The sequence below is a fragment of the Strongylocentrotus purpuratus genome, unplaced genomic scaffold (genome assembly GCF_000002235.5).
Source record: "Strongylocentrotus purpuratus isolate Spur 01 unplaced genomic scaffold, Spur_5.0 spur5_scaffold_7, whole genome shotgun sequence".
Taxonomy (NCBI): domain Eukaryota; kingdom Metazoa; phylum Echinodermata; class Echinoidea; order Camarodonta; family Strongylocentrotidae; genus Strongylocentrotus; species Strongylocentrotus purpuratus.
Window position 1 is genome coordinate 30,115,305 of NW_022145613.1, and position 17,384 is coordinate 30,132,688.

General features: G+C 35.5%; 1 protein-coding gene across 1 annotated transcript in view; it reads right to left on the reverse strand.

The window, feature by feature from the left end:
• Nucleotides 1–1,737: 1,737 nt before the first annotated feature.
• LOC581706 (aldehyde dehydrogenase, mitochondrial) overlaps nt 1,738–17,384 on the reverse strand; it is a 31,696-nt gene continuing 16,049 nt past the window's right edge. The window contains exons 9-14 of the mRNA XM_781694.5: nt 17,008–17,110; nt 12,920–13,104; nt 10,768–10,932; nt 9,909–10,066; nt 3,532–3,646; nt 1,738–2,961 (exon numbers count right to left, since the gene is read on the reverse strand). Coding sequence (XP_786787.2) covers nt 2,929–2,961; nt 3,532–3,646; nt 9,909–10,066; nt 10,768–10,932; nt 12,920–13,104; nt 17,008–17,110 — 759 coding nt within the window. The 3' untranslated portion in view covers nt 1,738–2,928. The remainder of the gene's footprint in view (nt 2,962–3,531; nt 3,647–9,908; nt 10,067–10,767; nt 10,933–12,919; nt 13,105–17,007; nt 17,111–17,384) is intronic.

Genomic DNA, 17,384 nt, shown 5'->3' on the forward strand with positions numbered 1-17,384 from the left:
GTGCTCCTATAGCTACTCCATTTTTGAGGGGAAAAGATAAAAACCGATGGACATGATTAACACTGAAGGGGTGTGTCGATTGACACAATTTGTTGAGCCTCCGCCAGACAGCCTCATGCTCGTTGTACAAGAGGCGTCATTTGTAGCTGTTGCCAAGGCGTTCAGGTAAACAATATTTATACAGGTGATCCAAGTTCTTACCGGTAATGCATATTTACTTGTATAATGTAATTTGCTACAGTATTATAATGAAAAAAGCTCTAACAATGCTTTTATACAAAAAAAAATCATATTACAGTGATTTACATTAATTGCTCTTTCCCTCTTATAAAAAGCCTATTGTAAAATTAACTACGCTTTGGGGCCTTTAACTTACAAGCATAGTTTTCACCAAATAGACCCCTCCATATTTCAGTCTTCTTCTTTAGTTCAGTGTTTTAAATTAATGCATTGATCAAATGGATACTAGAAATGCCCTAAATTATCACCTCCCCAAGATTAGAACGACTTGTATGAAAAATTAACTATTTTTTTAAAGGACCATTAATATGAAATAGTATACCTCAGGAAATTAAAAAATGCAAAACTCTCAATCTTTTTAAAATTAAATATAAACAATTTCTGTTAAATAAGTATAATAATCACTATTAATAGCATAGGCAAAATTTGACTCTTTTTTTTTTTTTTTTACTCTGATCGTGCATGATAGTAAGTTTTAGTATGTTCTTTGTTTTTTTGTTCTGTTCTTTTGTTTTTTACGTTTTCCTGTATGTGTGTTTTGAGGGATAGGCTTTTATATAAGGAATCCTTCCTTTCTGCCTATCCCAAATGCTCTTATAAATTGCCATTGTATTTGTTATCACTTGCTTGTGTTTTTTATAACTCCATTCTGTATTTGTATGTTTTAAATGTTTTTATGAAGAGTGTTGAATAAACTTTGAATTGAATTGAATTGAATTGAATATGAGATACTTACTCTGTTAATAGAATTTGTGTTTATTTGTGCTATTTATTTTGTAAAATCATCGCAAAACATGAAATATTTGTGAAATATGAGACTCTAAGCAGAAACTGAAACTGATTTGCCTAACGCGCGCTGCGGAACGTGACATATGCAGTAATGTGATATAGAATGTGAGGACGATATCTTAAAAAAAAAAAGACTAATTGCAAAACGTACTGTTCTGATACTTTGTTGGGTTATTGGCTTAAATGTTAAAAGTGTGCATTCTTAATTAGCGCAGGTAATAATGGACTCGAAATGACGCCTCATATATGCAACGGCGTTGCAGTGATTTTCATGGTGAGAATCTCAAAAAAATTGTTAAAGGGCCTAAATTTTGTAGAAAATCATGATTGAAAACTTTCATGAAGGTATGATGGCGAAATATTCATTATTAGCGAAATTATAGTCATTTTAACTCTCATTTTTCACTCACAGAAAGAAAAACTACAATCTTTTTATCTTAAATTTAGCACAAAAATTCAGCTTGCTGCTAGAGATAAAATGTTGAAATAAGTTTTTGAGGGATTACTAATCACTGATAGGGGGCTTTAAGTTCTATACAACAAACATAGAGAACATTATACCAAAACTCCATCTAGAAATTTACCAGTGAGAGTGGTTCATAATGAAACGGAGGAGATCCTTTTTATATCTTTTTCTTAATAGTTTTCTTTAGAAACTTGCCACATCAGTCCCCATTGTAACATACAAGTTCATAAATACAAGATACGTTTTTATTGAATAAAACATATATTTTATTACATGACGATTATAAAACATATCATGAAAATCAATACTATTGGAACTCACTCCCTCTTAGCCTTGGGCAGGAATGCTCCCTTACCAAATTCAAATCACACCTGAAAACATTTCTTTTTTGTCAACGCTTAACTCTGTTTAAATAACTCTTATTTGCTTCTTTTCAATTTAGACGGAATCAGTATTTGATATCAGGTTGCAGAATAATTTAGTTCTTTCTTAGGGTATCTGGTATGCAGTCTTACAATGTGTGTTTTCAGTTGTGATTCCTGTCTGAAGTTTTTCTTTAGCCTAGACATCACAATTATAATCAGATATTTCTTTCCACTTCTCCTTATAACATAGGGCCTTATAAATCGCTAAAGGCTTAAACGTTCATCACTTGTTCCTAATTTAACGATACACACCGCTCGAAAATATGATCAAGATATGTACAAAAGTACCAATTGAGACACAAATGCAATTATGGTACAATTATTAGTAGATATACGCTTTAGCTAATACAGTGAAGAGAAAGCTTATAAAAGTGTTTGACATAATTCGATAAGCTATGATCTACATCACGTGAATGATAAAACAAAAAACATGGACACTTGATCTACCAATCAGAAAACAATCGGTGAATTATAATATATATTACAAACAAAATGTTTAAGATTATTCTCAAAATGATATGCGATTATAGTTCAAGTCATAAAAAATGAAATTGTAATTTTAAAATGCGCCCATCCCAATTATTAAGCTGTCTTGTCAGTAGCTCTACTAGAAAAAATGATATTATATTTCTATTACTCTCTCACACATTATGCTCAAGGTAACCAATATTATCAATTCTCTATTTGGTCACGATCTTCATTGTACCATTATCTACCCTCTAATGAAGATTGTTGTCAGATTTAAACAAATTACGCCCTTTTTATTATTCTCTCTCTCTCTCTCTTTCCTTCTCTCATTCTGACACACACACACACATACACCAAGATTTAATTGTACCGTTATCTACCGTCCAATTCAGTTTATTGTTAGATTTCAGTTTATTGTCCAATTATATCAAATCACACCCTTAAATCTCTCCCTCTCTCTCTCTCTCTCTCTCTCTCTCTCTCTCTCTCTCCCCTCTCTTTCTCTCTCTCTCTCTGTCTATTTCTCTGTGTTGAAACAATTTAACTGTTCTTCTGAGGGATCTTCACAGTCACCTAAAGAAAAGAGAAAGAAAAGAGATAGTAATATTAACAACGACGTTATGGAATTAATACATCACGTCAAAGACAAATAAAATATGGCTGGGTTGTGCGATTTATAAAAAAAAAGACAGAGAATATGTTTGCCTCTGTTCTCCTGCGGGAGTGAAATCCTTTAACTTAATTTGCTCTTCTGATCTCTTACTCGGAAATTTCAGAAGTGAATTATACTTTTCTCTCTTTAAGATAGATTTAAACTTATTTTATGAAGTTCACATTCTTGATACTCAATGATAATTTTAAGAAAAGGGGGAGGCTACGTTTGAAAGTAGCGATCATAACTATAATAATAATAATAAAAGATGACTTCGCAACAAAAACAAAAAGAATAAAGAGTTATTTTAAGAAACAAGAAGAGTTAGCAGCCAGAAAGTTTTTAAGAGGTGAATAAATATTTAAATCAAGGCGAAAGGGAAGCCGACTTCGACACAGGGGAGGATACATTTGAAAGTAGCGATCACGACTTTAATAATAAAAAATAACTTTGCAACAACAACAAAAAGAATAAAGACTTGGATGGCTTACAGTTTTGACTTCAGTGTATGCCTCCAGACCGTACTCTCCAAGTTCACGACCTGTGCCTGACATCTTGTATCCTCCGAATGGAGCCATGGGGCTAACCACGTTGTAGCAATTGATCCTTTGGAAATTGAACAAAATAAGGCATGGGTAATGTGCATATTCATACGATTAGGGAAATTAAATTCAAATATGTGAGTTTTAACGAAACAAAATATGAACTGGTAATTGGTAAACAACAAAGGGTGCTTGTCTTGTTGTGGTTGAATGCAGACAAGCATGGGGAAGAGAGGATGTTTGCGAATTATTCTCAGAATTGGGTATTTGGTAGAAATATTTAGATTATCGACGAGTTTGAAGATTTAGAACGGATTCTAAAGAGAAGACAGGATAGGCCTTTAGAGATTCAGCAAAATGCTTTTAATACTGTGTATCTACATACAGAATGACTGCATTATTTGTTATTAACTTCACAAAATTCATGTTCTTAAACCATCTACTCGAAAGCACATGTCGCAAAGTGTTGTCAATGGTATTTTGCTCATTTAAAAATGTATCTTTAGAAGATACAAGTTTAGTCGTGTCTTTAATGTTAAAGTGTTGGCGAGACCCTGTTACCATAGTGTTTTTTTAGGATTTTTTTGACCATTTGGCCCATGTCTAAAAATTGGAGCTAGGCCTATGTGAAATTGTTTCATTCACTTAAGCTCAAGGCAATTTTTCTTTTATTATTAATATAGTTTTACTTATTAGTTTTATCTAATTAGCTGTTTACTTATCATTTTTATTTTACTATTTTTGCCAATTTCATTTTCCAGTTGTGGATGAAGTTTATCAGTAATAATTTTCTATAAATGTCTTTAGTGAAAAAGGACTTCATCCAAAAAAAAATGAAAAATCTCAGAGAGTTCGACGGTTTTCATCGATGCCCCTACCATGAGTGGTAGAATAAACCCGAAGTTCACACGACATAAAAAGTTCAAAGCTCTTATATTACCGAGTCTTACATCGACTCTCTGCTTCTTGATGAATGAGTATATAAAATTATGCTAGAAAATTCAAAATAAATATCAGACCAATATATCAAAACTTTAAAAGGGGACATAATAATTCATAAAGGGGCAGTAAAGTCAACTGAATTCTTCTTTTTGGTAATAATTTTTGCTTGCGCAAGGAGTCTACGTGTGGACAATGAATTTCCTGTGCTCGCCCTCCCTTTCTCGTATAATAACTTTTAGAATGATATCTATATCCACCCACATTCTCAGTGATATCTTTTGTCGCACATTCACCGAAGCCAAACACAAACCATATTTCGTAACGTTATTTTAAAGAGAAATTGCATTAATATCGTCATCGAATTTCATAACCTTTACTTTAACGCTACACTTAACCTCTTATACAAATATGTAATCATTCCCAAGTCACGATCAGAAAGTTCAAACGCAGTTTGAGCTGGCTTATTAACAAAAGGAGAGCCTACGCAAAAGAAAGGTATATCTGACATTCGAAGTTTTGTTTGTCCCCATAAATATTATTTGATACCTCCGATTGGGTAGTGTTCGTGACGAGAAGAATTCATTAATGCATCAAATCTTCAAGTCAAGGCAAAATAAGAATACGACTCCTGAATTAAGATCAGATCATGTTTGTTTTATTTGACATGGATTTTCAGCAGCCAAAAGATGAATGAGGAAAACTAGGCAACGAATATGTATGTGTACGCTATTAAAGGGTTGTCATGCTTATTAAATAATATACAGTTGAGTTTTGGTGAACGAAACTGCAGCCTGGAAGCAATCGGGAAAGTTTGATTCTGTGATACGTAATGAACGAGGTATGCTGTGAAGTTTTGGAAAGATCAAAATGAATGAAAAGGAATGGACTCAGTCTTGCTGAAGATCATTTGCACTGCACATAAAAACATGTTTATTGGACTCCAATGCCATGTGCCATGAAAATTTGGGTCAAACCTTTACTTCTATTTTATGTCATATTTCGAATTTGTGTTCATTAGAAGAGGTATCCTTTTGAAGGAACATTTCTTTTGTGATATTCTTCCAAACTGACATACAGAGACGACAAAGCTCAGAAAATTAATTATCACCTGAACTAGAACTCAACCTCCTCTTTAAGCAACCAGAAGTGATTTTTCTGACATGATTTGTTCAGAAAGCGGGTATTGTGTGACGAGATTTGTTTTCACCGATGATGTCATCATCGACCACATTCTTCCGGTTCCGAAACATCCACAATATAGGACAAATCTCAATCAGATTGCTTTTGATGGAGAATGAGATTGATACACTACCCCTTTTCACAAAATTCAAACATGACTCCTATCCATCCCATTCGATTACACGCTCAATGCCAAAAATAAAAGACCCACAATTTCATTAAGGGTATATGATTGAGAAAGAATAAGATTACAGGTTCTCTCTTTCTTGTCAATGTTGCCGCCAGATTTCATTTCCGAAATTGAATGATCGTTAGAGGAGCCCGCTCCGCATATACAAGGACCCATTGAAGCGGGTGATTCGAGTCATAAAAAGAGACGCTCGGTGACTAATTTTTTTCGTGAAACACGAATCGTATCAAAACAAAACCTTGACTCATTTAGGAGTGTTCCCATAAACACAAAAATGAATCATATTTTTGAATTACATGTACAGAGGAAGTGCACAACCCCTTGTCTCATAAGCAATACGTTGAACGTGATTGTTCCGTGCGTATTCCCTACTCTTCCGGCGAGGGCCCCACGAAACAGATGTGGCATTGGGAGTGTTGCCTGTTTGGCCAAATAAATTGCAATATCTGTGCTTTCTGCAGAGAACCATCCGGCGCGTATTCGACGCTATTCAGGCATGCCCTAATTTGTTTTTTAAGAATATCCCCATTCTTTTAAGATCGCGGAGAATAATAATAATAATGATAATAATACCTCCATCGGATCCTATCAAGAGCTTGCTATTTGGAGCGGATATGAACAATTTCAATTCTTTGCCATCCTTATCAATATTCATCCATTCCTTTCCGAAACTTGACCATTATTGCGTCTAACGAGATTCTTTATTGCGTTATTGGATCTGTTTCGATGCATTTTTACTATAAGCGGAAACGATGGATCAACCTGAATATCAAACCAAGGCACCCCCCCCCCCCCCCGCCATACCAGAAGAAAATATGTTTGGTTTGTTTGGATGCAGACCAGAGAAAATTAGATTTGGGAATGGTATTACCAAAACAATTACAGAGCAATAGCAGATTTAAAGTGATGTATAATACACGTTACTTGACCCAGAATATCATCGTCATTATCATCATCATCAGAATAATCATATTATCATCATCATTATTTTTTTATTGTTGTTGTTGTTGTTGTTGTTAGTAGTAGTAGTAGTAGTAGTTGTAGTTGTAGTGGTAGTAGTTGTAGTAGTAGTAGTAGTAGTAGTAGTAGTATTAGTATTAGTGGTGGTGGTAGTAGTAGTAGTAGTAGTAGTAGTAGTAGTAGTAGTAGTAGTAGTAGTAGTAGTAGTAGTAGTAGTAGTAGTAGTAGTTGTACCATTTCATTATTGATATAATACATTTTAGAATTATTTTAATAATATATATTTTTTTAAATTATCATTATACTTTTATTACAGAAGAAACAATTACCCCCAATAATCATCCCAATCCATTTACAAAATCATGGACCCCCCCCCCCTCTACCTGTGTTCATAATTATTGATTGAAAGGGGAATATCCTCTCGCCATGAAGATAAGCTTAGTGGTTGCTATTCCATCCTCCCTTGAGGGGTTAGTATAATACGGTACTAACCCTCAATTTGCATTCTAAACAATATTAAAGAACAAATTAAAGAAGTTGATTGAACTACAGATAAAAACATGTAATCATCCATATCCATTCAACAAGAAAGATTCTAAAACAGAAACCACAAACATTACACATTAATGTTTCGAAAGAACTCACTTGTTGCTTATTGCATCGTTTCTTTCACTGGTTATGTAGCAAATTGATGCCGCCAACCCTATTGACATGGTGGCTACCCACAAATTACGATTCAAGAATCCCATTTTGAAGGAACTGCATTAGCCTTTCCCCGCAGCGTATATCCCCCTTAATCCTAACATGTAATTTAAGAAGCAGGCCCTAGCGATGTGATTGAAATTCAATGGTTTAATGATTATTTTTTGTGGCATTTCAGCTGGGATAACGGCGACGAGAGGAAGCTTTTCCATGAATGGATTTTGACATACATGAAGGTTTAATGTAGACAGTAGTAGAGAAGAGTAATAAAAAGGAGGAGATCTGCAATTTCATCAGAAATTGAAGGGATTATAGAGCCTCTACTTTGTACATGCAGACTATTTTACATCATTCTGAACCGTTTATATGAACATGAGTGCTTGCGAATCGTTATTGCTGGAAGGGCGAGCACAGGAAATTCAGGAGTAAGAGGACACTCTTTTTTATTTTTTATTTGGTCTCGAAATTTGGAAATTTGAAATTTTGCTCAGTTGGGGGGGGGGGGGGTAAGGTCACCTTTTTTAGGTCGGCCGTGGGCATAATTTTTTTTTTTTTTTTTTTTTTTAATAATTTTTTTTTTAAATTAAAATAAAAAGGGGGGGTTTTAGGTTTTTTTTAGGGGGGGGGGGGGGGTTTACATACATAAAATTACCAAAGGGGGGGGGGTTAACCTCCCAACCCCCCCCCCCCTGCGTACGCGCCTGGAACAAGCCATAATGTCTGTCTTACCTAGCGACGAGGAGGCTTTACACGAAAATGGCCTATTGCAATGCATCTAGAAATCATGTTCGGATTAAGTCCCAAATGTTTGTCACTGTAGAGTTTGAGCATTTCAAGAGGTGGTGGACAAGATTATTGAACCTGCGTTCTGAAAGTCATTGCAATCATTTTCTGGTAGTTTCATTTTTCGAAGACATTAATCAATACTTTTATCACCCAATCCGATCGAAACAATGGCGTCCTAGAGGAGAAAGATGTCCTGTTCCTCGGTTGTTTGTTTGGTTTGTTTGTTTTACCTGAATGCTAAGAAAGCATTTGTTTGCTTGTACATAATCAACCAGGGGATCTACGTCTTTAAGTCTTCTCCGAGGGACATGGTAATGCGCTACCACTACGCCATTACACCTCACTTCCTCTTCTTAACAAACTAATAAATAATGAGGGATTTTTTTTTCTATCTTCGTGCTTCTCTTCCCCTTTCTTTTCTTCATTGTAATTCGTAACTTTGTATAATCTGCATTAAAATATTTAGGTTATATAGCACAATTTGAAATGAAATACCTTAAGCGTTTTTTGATTTATGACACAGACGCGACGCCTAAATAATCATTTTTATCACCAAAAATGTCATAACGGAAGAAAAATCGTCTTTGACATCTCCGTAGCAATAATTTCTTGTCACAAATGCCATAAAAAAAGGGATCGTATATTGGGCTCATGGGATTTCAAAGAGCCTATAAAGACCTTACTTACTAATAATTGAAATATGGTCGTGAAAACAGTCCTAACGAAGACTTCACAGTTTAAAACGACCACCTGGAGAACGATAGATATTCAATGCAATTACAACCTTTCTTTGCTAGCTCTTGATATATTTCGCGGAAATAAATACTGGGTATTTATCGCTTTAACCTTTAATTGCACGACTTCAAGGGAAATCTAGAATACTTTGATATGCCGATTACCGAATCGAGGTTAATAATCCATATAAAAAGATCTCTAAAAAACCTATGAATGCCACATAGTAGGCTTGAATAAAATAAATAGATTTAATATACAAAGCTGTTCTACGAGGGGGAAACGAAGTAAAATCTTGAGCAGACAGCCTTAATATGAAGATAATCACACAAAACAAAGTCGGATAACAACATAAATATAACGGAGATTGATATAGGTTAGGACTAATATAAATATATTGAAGGAGGCAGACCTAATCAGAAAAAGAAAAAAAAGAAATCCTAAAATCAAATGAAAGCTATAATACCTATCTCATTTCAAGGTAGAATTTTAATTTGTCCATAAAAAAAATTCTTATAGAAGATTTACATGAATTACGTTTATATATTGATATCTAAGTCACACCAACAAAACCCACAACAAACCGATTAAATATAGGCCTACATTACCCCGAAGTTATGGGTCGGTTCGGAGTCGATTTGGAGGGGTGACAGCATAAAGCTTCAACGACAATTGGGTAATTCTCTTCACTAACCGAATCAGCAACTTCAACCATAGACTCTAGCTTAAACTCAATTGCAACCCCTAACCCTAACCCTAACCCTACACTTATGACGAAATAAAACCCAAATGTCGGATCGCCGTTTGGTGGTGTGACGGGGTTGTTAAAACTTACCAGACGGTTCCCGCCCTGAGCGAATTCGAGACGTAGAGGGCCTTGTCGATGTCCTTGGTGAAAACTGCAGCTGCCAGACCGTACTCTGTGTTGTTTGCTCGGTTGATCACCTCGTTCATTTCGCTGAACTTGAAGATGCTCTGCACCGGTCCAAAGATCTATTCAAAGAAGTAAAACAATAAAAAAAAAAAACTTGTCAATGATTTGTTTTAGGAATTAAAAGTGATTACATTGACATTGAAAGAGCAGGGCGTCTGTTATTATTTTCTTGAAAAAATATGTCGTTTGATTGATGTTCATTTATTTTTCACATGTTCACCCCCTTAAATATATGATCATCACCAACAAAAATGAGAGAGAGAGAGAGAGAGAGAGAGAGAGAGGAGGGGGAGGGAGAGGGGAGAGTTGCATTCAGATAGTATCAAGTGGGACATTTAAAGGCTGGAGATACCAAACACCTTGACAAAAGTCTCGATAACTGATATTTTTCATAATGTCAGGTACAAGGTCACTGTAGTCCTTGTTTTTTGTTTGCATACCTCTTACTCGGTCGCAAAAACTTTCGAAAGTCAACGATTTCGATAGCCTTGTCCATCGCCTTTTGAAAAGTGAGGACATTGCAAAAAAGATATCCGTTCTTCCTTTCTTAACCCGTTGACTACTGAATCATCTTGTTCAAGTAGACAATGGGTCAAGGCAATACTACTGTGTTGGAGTTGCTCCGAAGTTGATTTCTTGGTAATCTTTGCAATTGTGTTTCATGTCACTTGAACACTCAGCCCTATAGATTTTGCATTTTGTCTGCATCCATTCACAGAAAATTAGACCAATGTAAAGCTGATTTTAAAAATATTTTTACCTCCTCCCTGGCGATCTTCATGTCATCCTTGACGTCTGTGAACACCGTTGGTTGGATGTAGTATCCCTTATCACCATGACGACCGCCTCCTGTTGCCAATTTGGCTCCATCTGACTTCCCGCTTTCGATCAAACCCAAAATCTTCTTGAATTGCTCGTCGTTGATCTAAGACGAAAACAAATAGGATCAATGGTTGTGTTTGTTAGGTACGATGGCTCAGCGGTAAAGAGCAGTGGTTTCCTAACCGCAGATTCTAGGTTCGAAAATCGAAACCAAGTTGGTGCGTTAGTGCCATTTTGGTTAGGCATTAATCCTCATTAGCGTCACGTGTCCCGCATGTGGGTCAACACACTCCTGTATTTAGGCCCTACTCTAACAGTGTTAACGGTCCCCAAGTGAATGTCCCACCGAATTTAGAAAATAAATTTGCGGACTGAAAAGCAAATAGTTTAAACCTTCAAAAAAAAAAATATCCCAAGATTTTAACCCGAAAATACCGAAGGTGTCAACAAACGATTCCTATATAACAAACAACATGCCCACCCAAAAGAGTACGAGTCAATTATCTACAACTGAAACGAGGATCTGATTGCGTGTGAAACATGGCTTACAAAATTATTAAAATAATCCAAAAATCTTTATCCACCTACAGCGATGGAAATTAAAGAATAAAAGTATCAAGATATTTAATGAATCTAATGAGCTAGGTTTGAGGCCAGAGAAAATTTTATTTTAGTTTCTCGTTCGAAATGTTTCTTTTTATAAACTGGGAGGCGATGATCCATTATATTTAATGATTGATATTTTATGTGGGCATACAATGCCATTGGGTCATTTTTTACACAAATGTTGTATCTTCAATTTATGTGTATTATGTACCACAGAGGCTCAAAATAATGTGAAATTGCAAGAATATTAATAATCTGTGTTAACCCCATTGTCTAGAAAATCTCAGATTGTTATGCATTTCATCTCAAAGCAAAAAAATCAAATAAAGAAAAGGAGAATGGTACGAGAAACAAGGAATTACTTTTACTTGGCGACATATTTTGTATTAAGTCTGTTAAAATGAAATAACCCTTTATAGGAATAAATCAACCCTACGAGGATTATGTAAATAAAAAACTTGTATACCCGTTTTAAATGATAAGATTTAACTATAGGAAAAACATCTGGGGTAATCGAATACGGAATATTTCCTCATTTTGTCTAGAGCTAGCAACTAATCGGTTTTACAAAATAATCTGAAATATATTCTTCCCTTAGTAATAAAACGTGGTTAACCTATTTTATGAGTCTACGTATTGATTGTTTTTTATGTTTCTCTTCATATTCTGTAATCTTGTAAGCGCTATTGTACATATTTATTTAGTGTTAATAAATACTCGGTATTATCATTATTATTATTGATATTATTACATTTATTATTATTATTAATATTACCATTTTGTTTGGTTATCATCCTTATTATTATCATTATTATTATCATTATCATTATTAGGGAATGCCTTGATTTAAACAAATATATATCTCATGTTTAAAACCAAGGCTCACATGAGGAGATCCCTGGGTTTCATCATCTAATCCTAACGGAAATTGTTAATAATTCATGTAATGCATTTTTTATCTCAATATGACAAGGCTTTTTTCAATGAACTACATGTACCATAAAAACAGAACAGAAGATAGACGTAATGTCGCTATAAGACTATATTCCGTTATTTTATTTATAGGATATTATGTCTCGGTACAGATGAGTGGAAATCCACTCTGTAGAAGTTATATGAGGGATTACTTTTTTGGAGTTGAATCCATTCGAAAGAAGTGGTTGTATTACTCTTTTGAGATTGGAATCCACTATTTTTAGCTGCATACCCCCACCCCCCCCCCCCAGGAAATTTCAAATGACCAATGTTCGCCTTCTCATTCGGACAATAAGGTATTCTAATTTATTTTTGTTGAAAATCTTATCTCGTAACTAAGCCTATAATACTTTTGATGACGAAATTTCTTTTCAATTGTGCATGCTTATAGTGTCAAAATTATGCCCGTGCCCCTATTTTATTCGTTTCGTGGGGCGCAATCGTTTGATTATTATGTGTTTTTCATCTCTTTTTCAAATTACCAAATTTGACAACAGTGTTGTTCATACCTGAGGTCCCTGGTCCTTGGACATATCGAATGGATCACCGACCACCTTGGACTTAGCACGTTCTACGCTGCGTTCCACGAACTCATCGTAGATCTTGTCCTCAACGAAGGTCCTGGATCCGGCGCAGCAGGCCTGGCCCATGTTCCAGAAAATGGCGGAATGGCTCTGCTCCACCGCATGATCAACTGTGTGATAAAATGGATAAAGTTGGCCAGAGTGCATGAAAGTCAAATCTCAACAACTTTGGAAAACATTAGAGCTATTTTCGTTAGTGTCTAGAACAGGAATTAAAATTAAAAATATAAAGCGAATGATCGCTGCTCATTTTTAGACCCCAAGAAAGATCAGATTTGTCATGAAATATTTGGGGGTATTCAGCCATTCACTGTATTATTGAGTTTATATGCACTTTTTATGCCTCCGTTACGAAGTAGCCGGAGGCATTATGTTTTCGGGTTGTCCGTCCGTCCGTCCGTCCGTACGTACGTCCCGTTCTCGTGATCGCGTTATCTGAAGAACCGATTGATGGATTCCTGCCAAATCTTGCAGAGCCGATGAACTGATTAGATTTTGGGGTCACGAGGTCAAAGGTCAAAGGTCACAGGGCTCATTATGTATGCAAAAACAGTTCGTGATCGCGTTATCTCAAGAACCGATTGATGGATTCCTGCCAACCTTTGGTCATGTATGTATCTTGCAGAGCCAATGAACTGATTAGATTTTGGGGTCACGAGGTCAAAGGTCAAAGGTCAAAGGTCACAGGGCTCATTATGTATGCAAAAACAGCTCGTGATCGCGTTATCTCAAGAACCGATTGATGGATTCCTGCCAACCTTTGGTCATGTATGTATCTTGCAGAGCCGATGAACTGATTAGATTTTGGGGTCACGAGGTCAAAGGTCAAAGGTCACATGGCTCATTATGTATGCAAAAACAGCTCATGATCGCGTTATCTCAAGAACCGATTGATGGATGCCTGCCAAACTTAGGTCATGTATGTTACTTGCAGAGCCGATGAACTGATTAGATTGTGGGGTCTTGGTCAAGGTCAAAGCTCATGCGGCTCATTATGTATGCAAAAAATAGCTTGTGATCGCATTATCATTAGAACAGATTGATGGATTCCTGCCAAACTTAGATCATGTATGTATCTTGCAGAGCCAATGAACTGAGTAGATTCTTGGGTCATGAGGTCAAAGGTCAAATGTCATGGGCTCATTTTTTTTTACTAAAATAGCTTGTGAACGCATTCTCATTAGAACTGACAGATGGATTACTATTTAACTCGGGACATCTTGCAGAGCCAATGAACTGAGTACATTTTAGGGTCATGAGGTCTTTTTGGTTTGTAAACTTGCTCTATGACGGAGGCATCATTTTCGACTGCGCGCAGTCAAAGTTCCATCTAGTTTTAGTCTGTATGTTTTGTTTTTATATTGCGAGATGGAAACCATACAATATATCATTATTGTTTTATTTTGTTTCATGAAATCGGCAATGATGTGATGTAATTAGCAAATCTTTCTCTAACGTTTGTTTGTTGATTCGTTTGTTTCTATATTTGTTTGTTCTTTTTTGTGTAATTCATTTTTTTTTTATGATTGTAACTTGAACAAGCAATCGATAAATCCAGTTATCCAGATATTTATTCCTTTTCTCAAGATTAATGAATAAAATTTGTTGAAAGGAAATGAAGGATGAAAATATGTAATCTTTTAAAGGTGCATTTATATTCATAAATAATATTGTAAATTGGCTGCTCTCGGCGGTTTCTCATGAAAGGAAAAAGAAACACACATAAATTAAGGGAAAGCACCCATTCCTGCAGAGTCGTCGTTCTAATCCTTTTGAAATGAACGAAGGCGACTGTCGAGTTAGTTACAGACGAGTTTGACCGGATTGATCATAATATTTTAATTTGTAAACTTGTTAAATTGGATGTACGACCATGTGTCATTTCGTTAATAGTAGATTTTTTAGAATGCCGCCAACAAGTAGTAAGGTATAAAGGTCGTATTTCAAATGTAAAAAATAACAATGTAGGAGTCCATCAAGGTACAACATTGGGGCCTATATTATTTTTAATTATGGTCAACGATGCGTGTCATGATTGTTTACTCCCTTTTTATAAGTATGTGGATGATTTAACTATTATAGTAGAAAGCCGGACTTGTACACAAATATCAAAATTGCAATCGGAATTATTGTTATTAGAAAATTGGTCTTTACTCAATAATATGAAACTTAACCCAACTAAATGCATTGCTATGACGGTCTCTTTTATGAAAAATCAAACTCACCAACTGTTGTATATTGATGAGACACTTTTAAATGAAGAAAATGTAATCAAAGTTCTTGGAGTTTATATTCAATGTGATTTAAAATGGAATACTCAAGTAAAGGAAATGTTAAAGAAGTGCAATAGAAAGTTATATATGTTACGTACCTTGACACGTTTTAATTTACCTATTATTGATCTCGTTATTGTTTATACTGGATACATAAGACCAATTTTAGAGTATTGTGCACCACTTTTTCATTCCAGCCTAACACGTATACAAACAGATAATATTGAACGAATACAAAAACGGGCATGTAGAATTATTTTGGGACTTAATTATGAAACATATAATCATGCTCTAGAACTGTACAATTTGTTAACGTTGGAAGAACGTAGGAATAGACTTTGTTTTGATTTCGCCATTAAATTAGAAAAGCATGATTTGTGTTCGTTATGGCTACCAAGTCAAAGAAGTGTTAAATTTAATTTACGAAATGTACAGAAATATTCTCAATTTATTTGTAAAACTAGTCGCTTTAATAACAGCTCTATTCCCTATTTTGTTCGTATCTTAAACGATTATTATTCAAAAAAGTAAGCTTCATGTATTTTTGTATGTTGCCTAATATGTGTATAAATGTGTCTAGTATTTTTATCCTTTTATATGTCATTAATTTTATTTTATGTAATAATGCTCAGTGTATTTTAAATATCATGATGTTTTTACCTTGTACAAATGATCTGCAATTCAGCTTCGGCTGCCAAAACATCATACGAATAAACCCTTATTGAATTGAATTGAATTGAATTGAGTTAGCCGATACCTTTTTGAGCAAGCAAACAAGAACTTCTTATAGATCCCCAGGCACGTAGTCCCGGGGGGGGGGGGGGGAGTGGGGCACGTGCCCCCCAAAATTTCCAAGATCGGTTGAACTTTTTTTAGACCCCTTTTTTTACCTCGATCGATTACATGTATGTGCCCCCCCCCCCCCCCCCCCAAAACATCAAACTCTGGCTACGTGCCTGTAGATACCAGAATTTGTTCTCAAAGAATAATGCAGGGTCATTGGCTGACTTTCATTTGTCAACATTATCAACAACATAACATTTTCCTAGCTAGTTAATACGTTGATACGTTAATATGTTTTACATCTATTTGTTTTCTTCAAATGTCATTTTCCCCCTCCCTTACGATCAACACAATTAAATGCGCAAAGTTTTAAATAATATTCGTGCGATGCCCGTTATTTTAGTGAGGGTTAATAACGAAAGGACTGTTTTCGTCTTAACGTTGAGGGTGTGTTACTTTCTCAGCTGATTGGGTGCGCGACACCGCAACAGTTCAGGCAGTGGACTGGATTTTGTGGGAGCAACGTGCTATATTGGTGAAGGCTCTAGACTTTCGTACGAGAGGTCCCGACTTCCAACCTTGCTTGGTGTTTACATCTTTGGACAAGATATCTTCCCACATTCATCCCTCTTGAATGTGTATCAAATGGGTGCCTGGCAAAGCTGGGGGGGGGGGGGGGGTAATGCTAAATGCAGGACCCGCAGCTAAAAAGGGTGGTATCATTACTGATGTGGCTACCCGGATAAACAAGTCCCAATAATATTGATTCCTTGTTTTGTGTTTAAAATGAACAAGGAAAATGCTTTGGAAAATTCTGAGTTCTTTGTGAGGAATTTTCAATTTCAATTTCAATTTTCAAATTGACATTCAAAGTCGTTTATTGATTAAAATCGAAGCTTGAATGATCATTCTTAGTTTCCAGTTAACAAAGAATGAAAAGGGAAAACACGAGCTTACGATCAGCATCGGCCAAGATGATATTTGGGCTTTTCCCGCCAAGTTCAAGGGTCACTTTCTTGAGGTTTGAAGCGCCTGCTGACTGCGCGATAATTCTTCCGATCTACCAAAGAAAGGAATCATTAAAACATAAAAGTGTTATTGTAATGAACATAAAAATGTATGAGTCATTGGTAAATACAAGCAGAATAACAATCATTGTGATGTTAATCCCTACCCTCCATATATATACTGTTACCCATTAAGTTGGAATATTTTGTTTTCTTATCTCTTTCTATTGAACTCTAGACCCATTTGACTGAACTACATGATACGGGTAAATTAAATTGCAGAGCCACCACCTTGGGAGCTTTGCAGAGACTCTATTGGTAACGGGC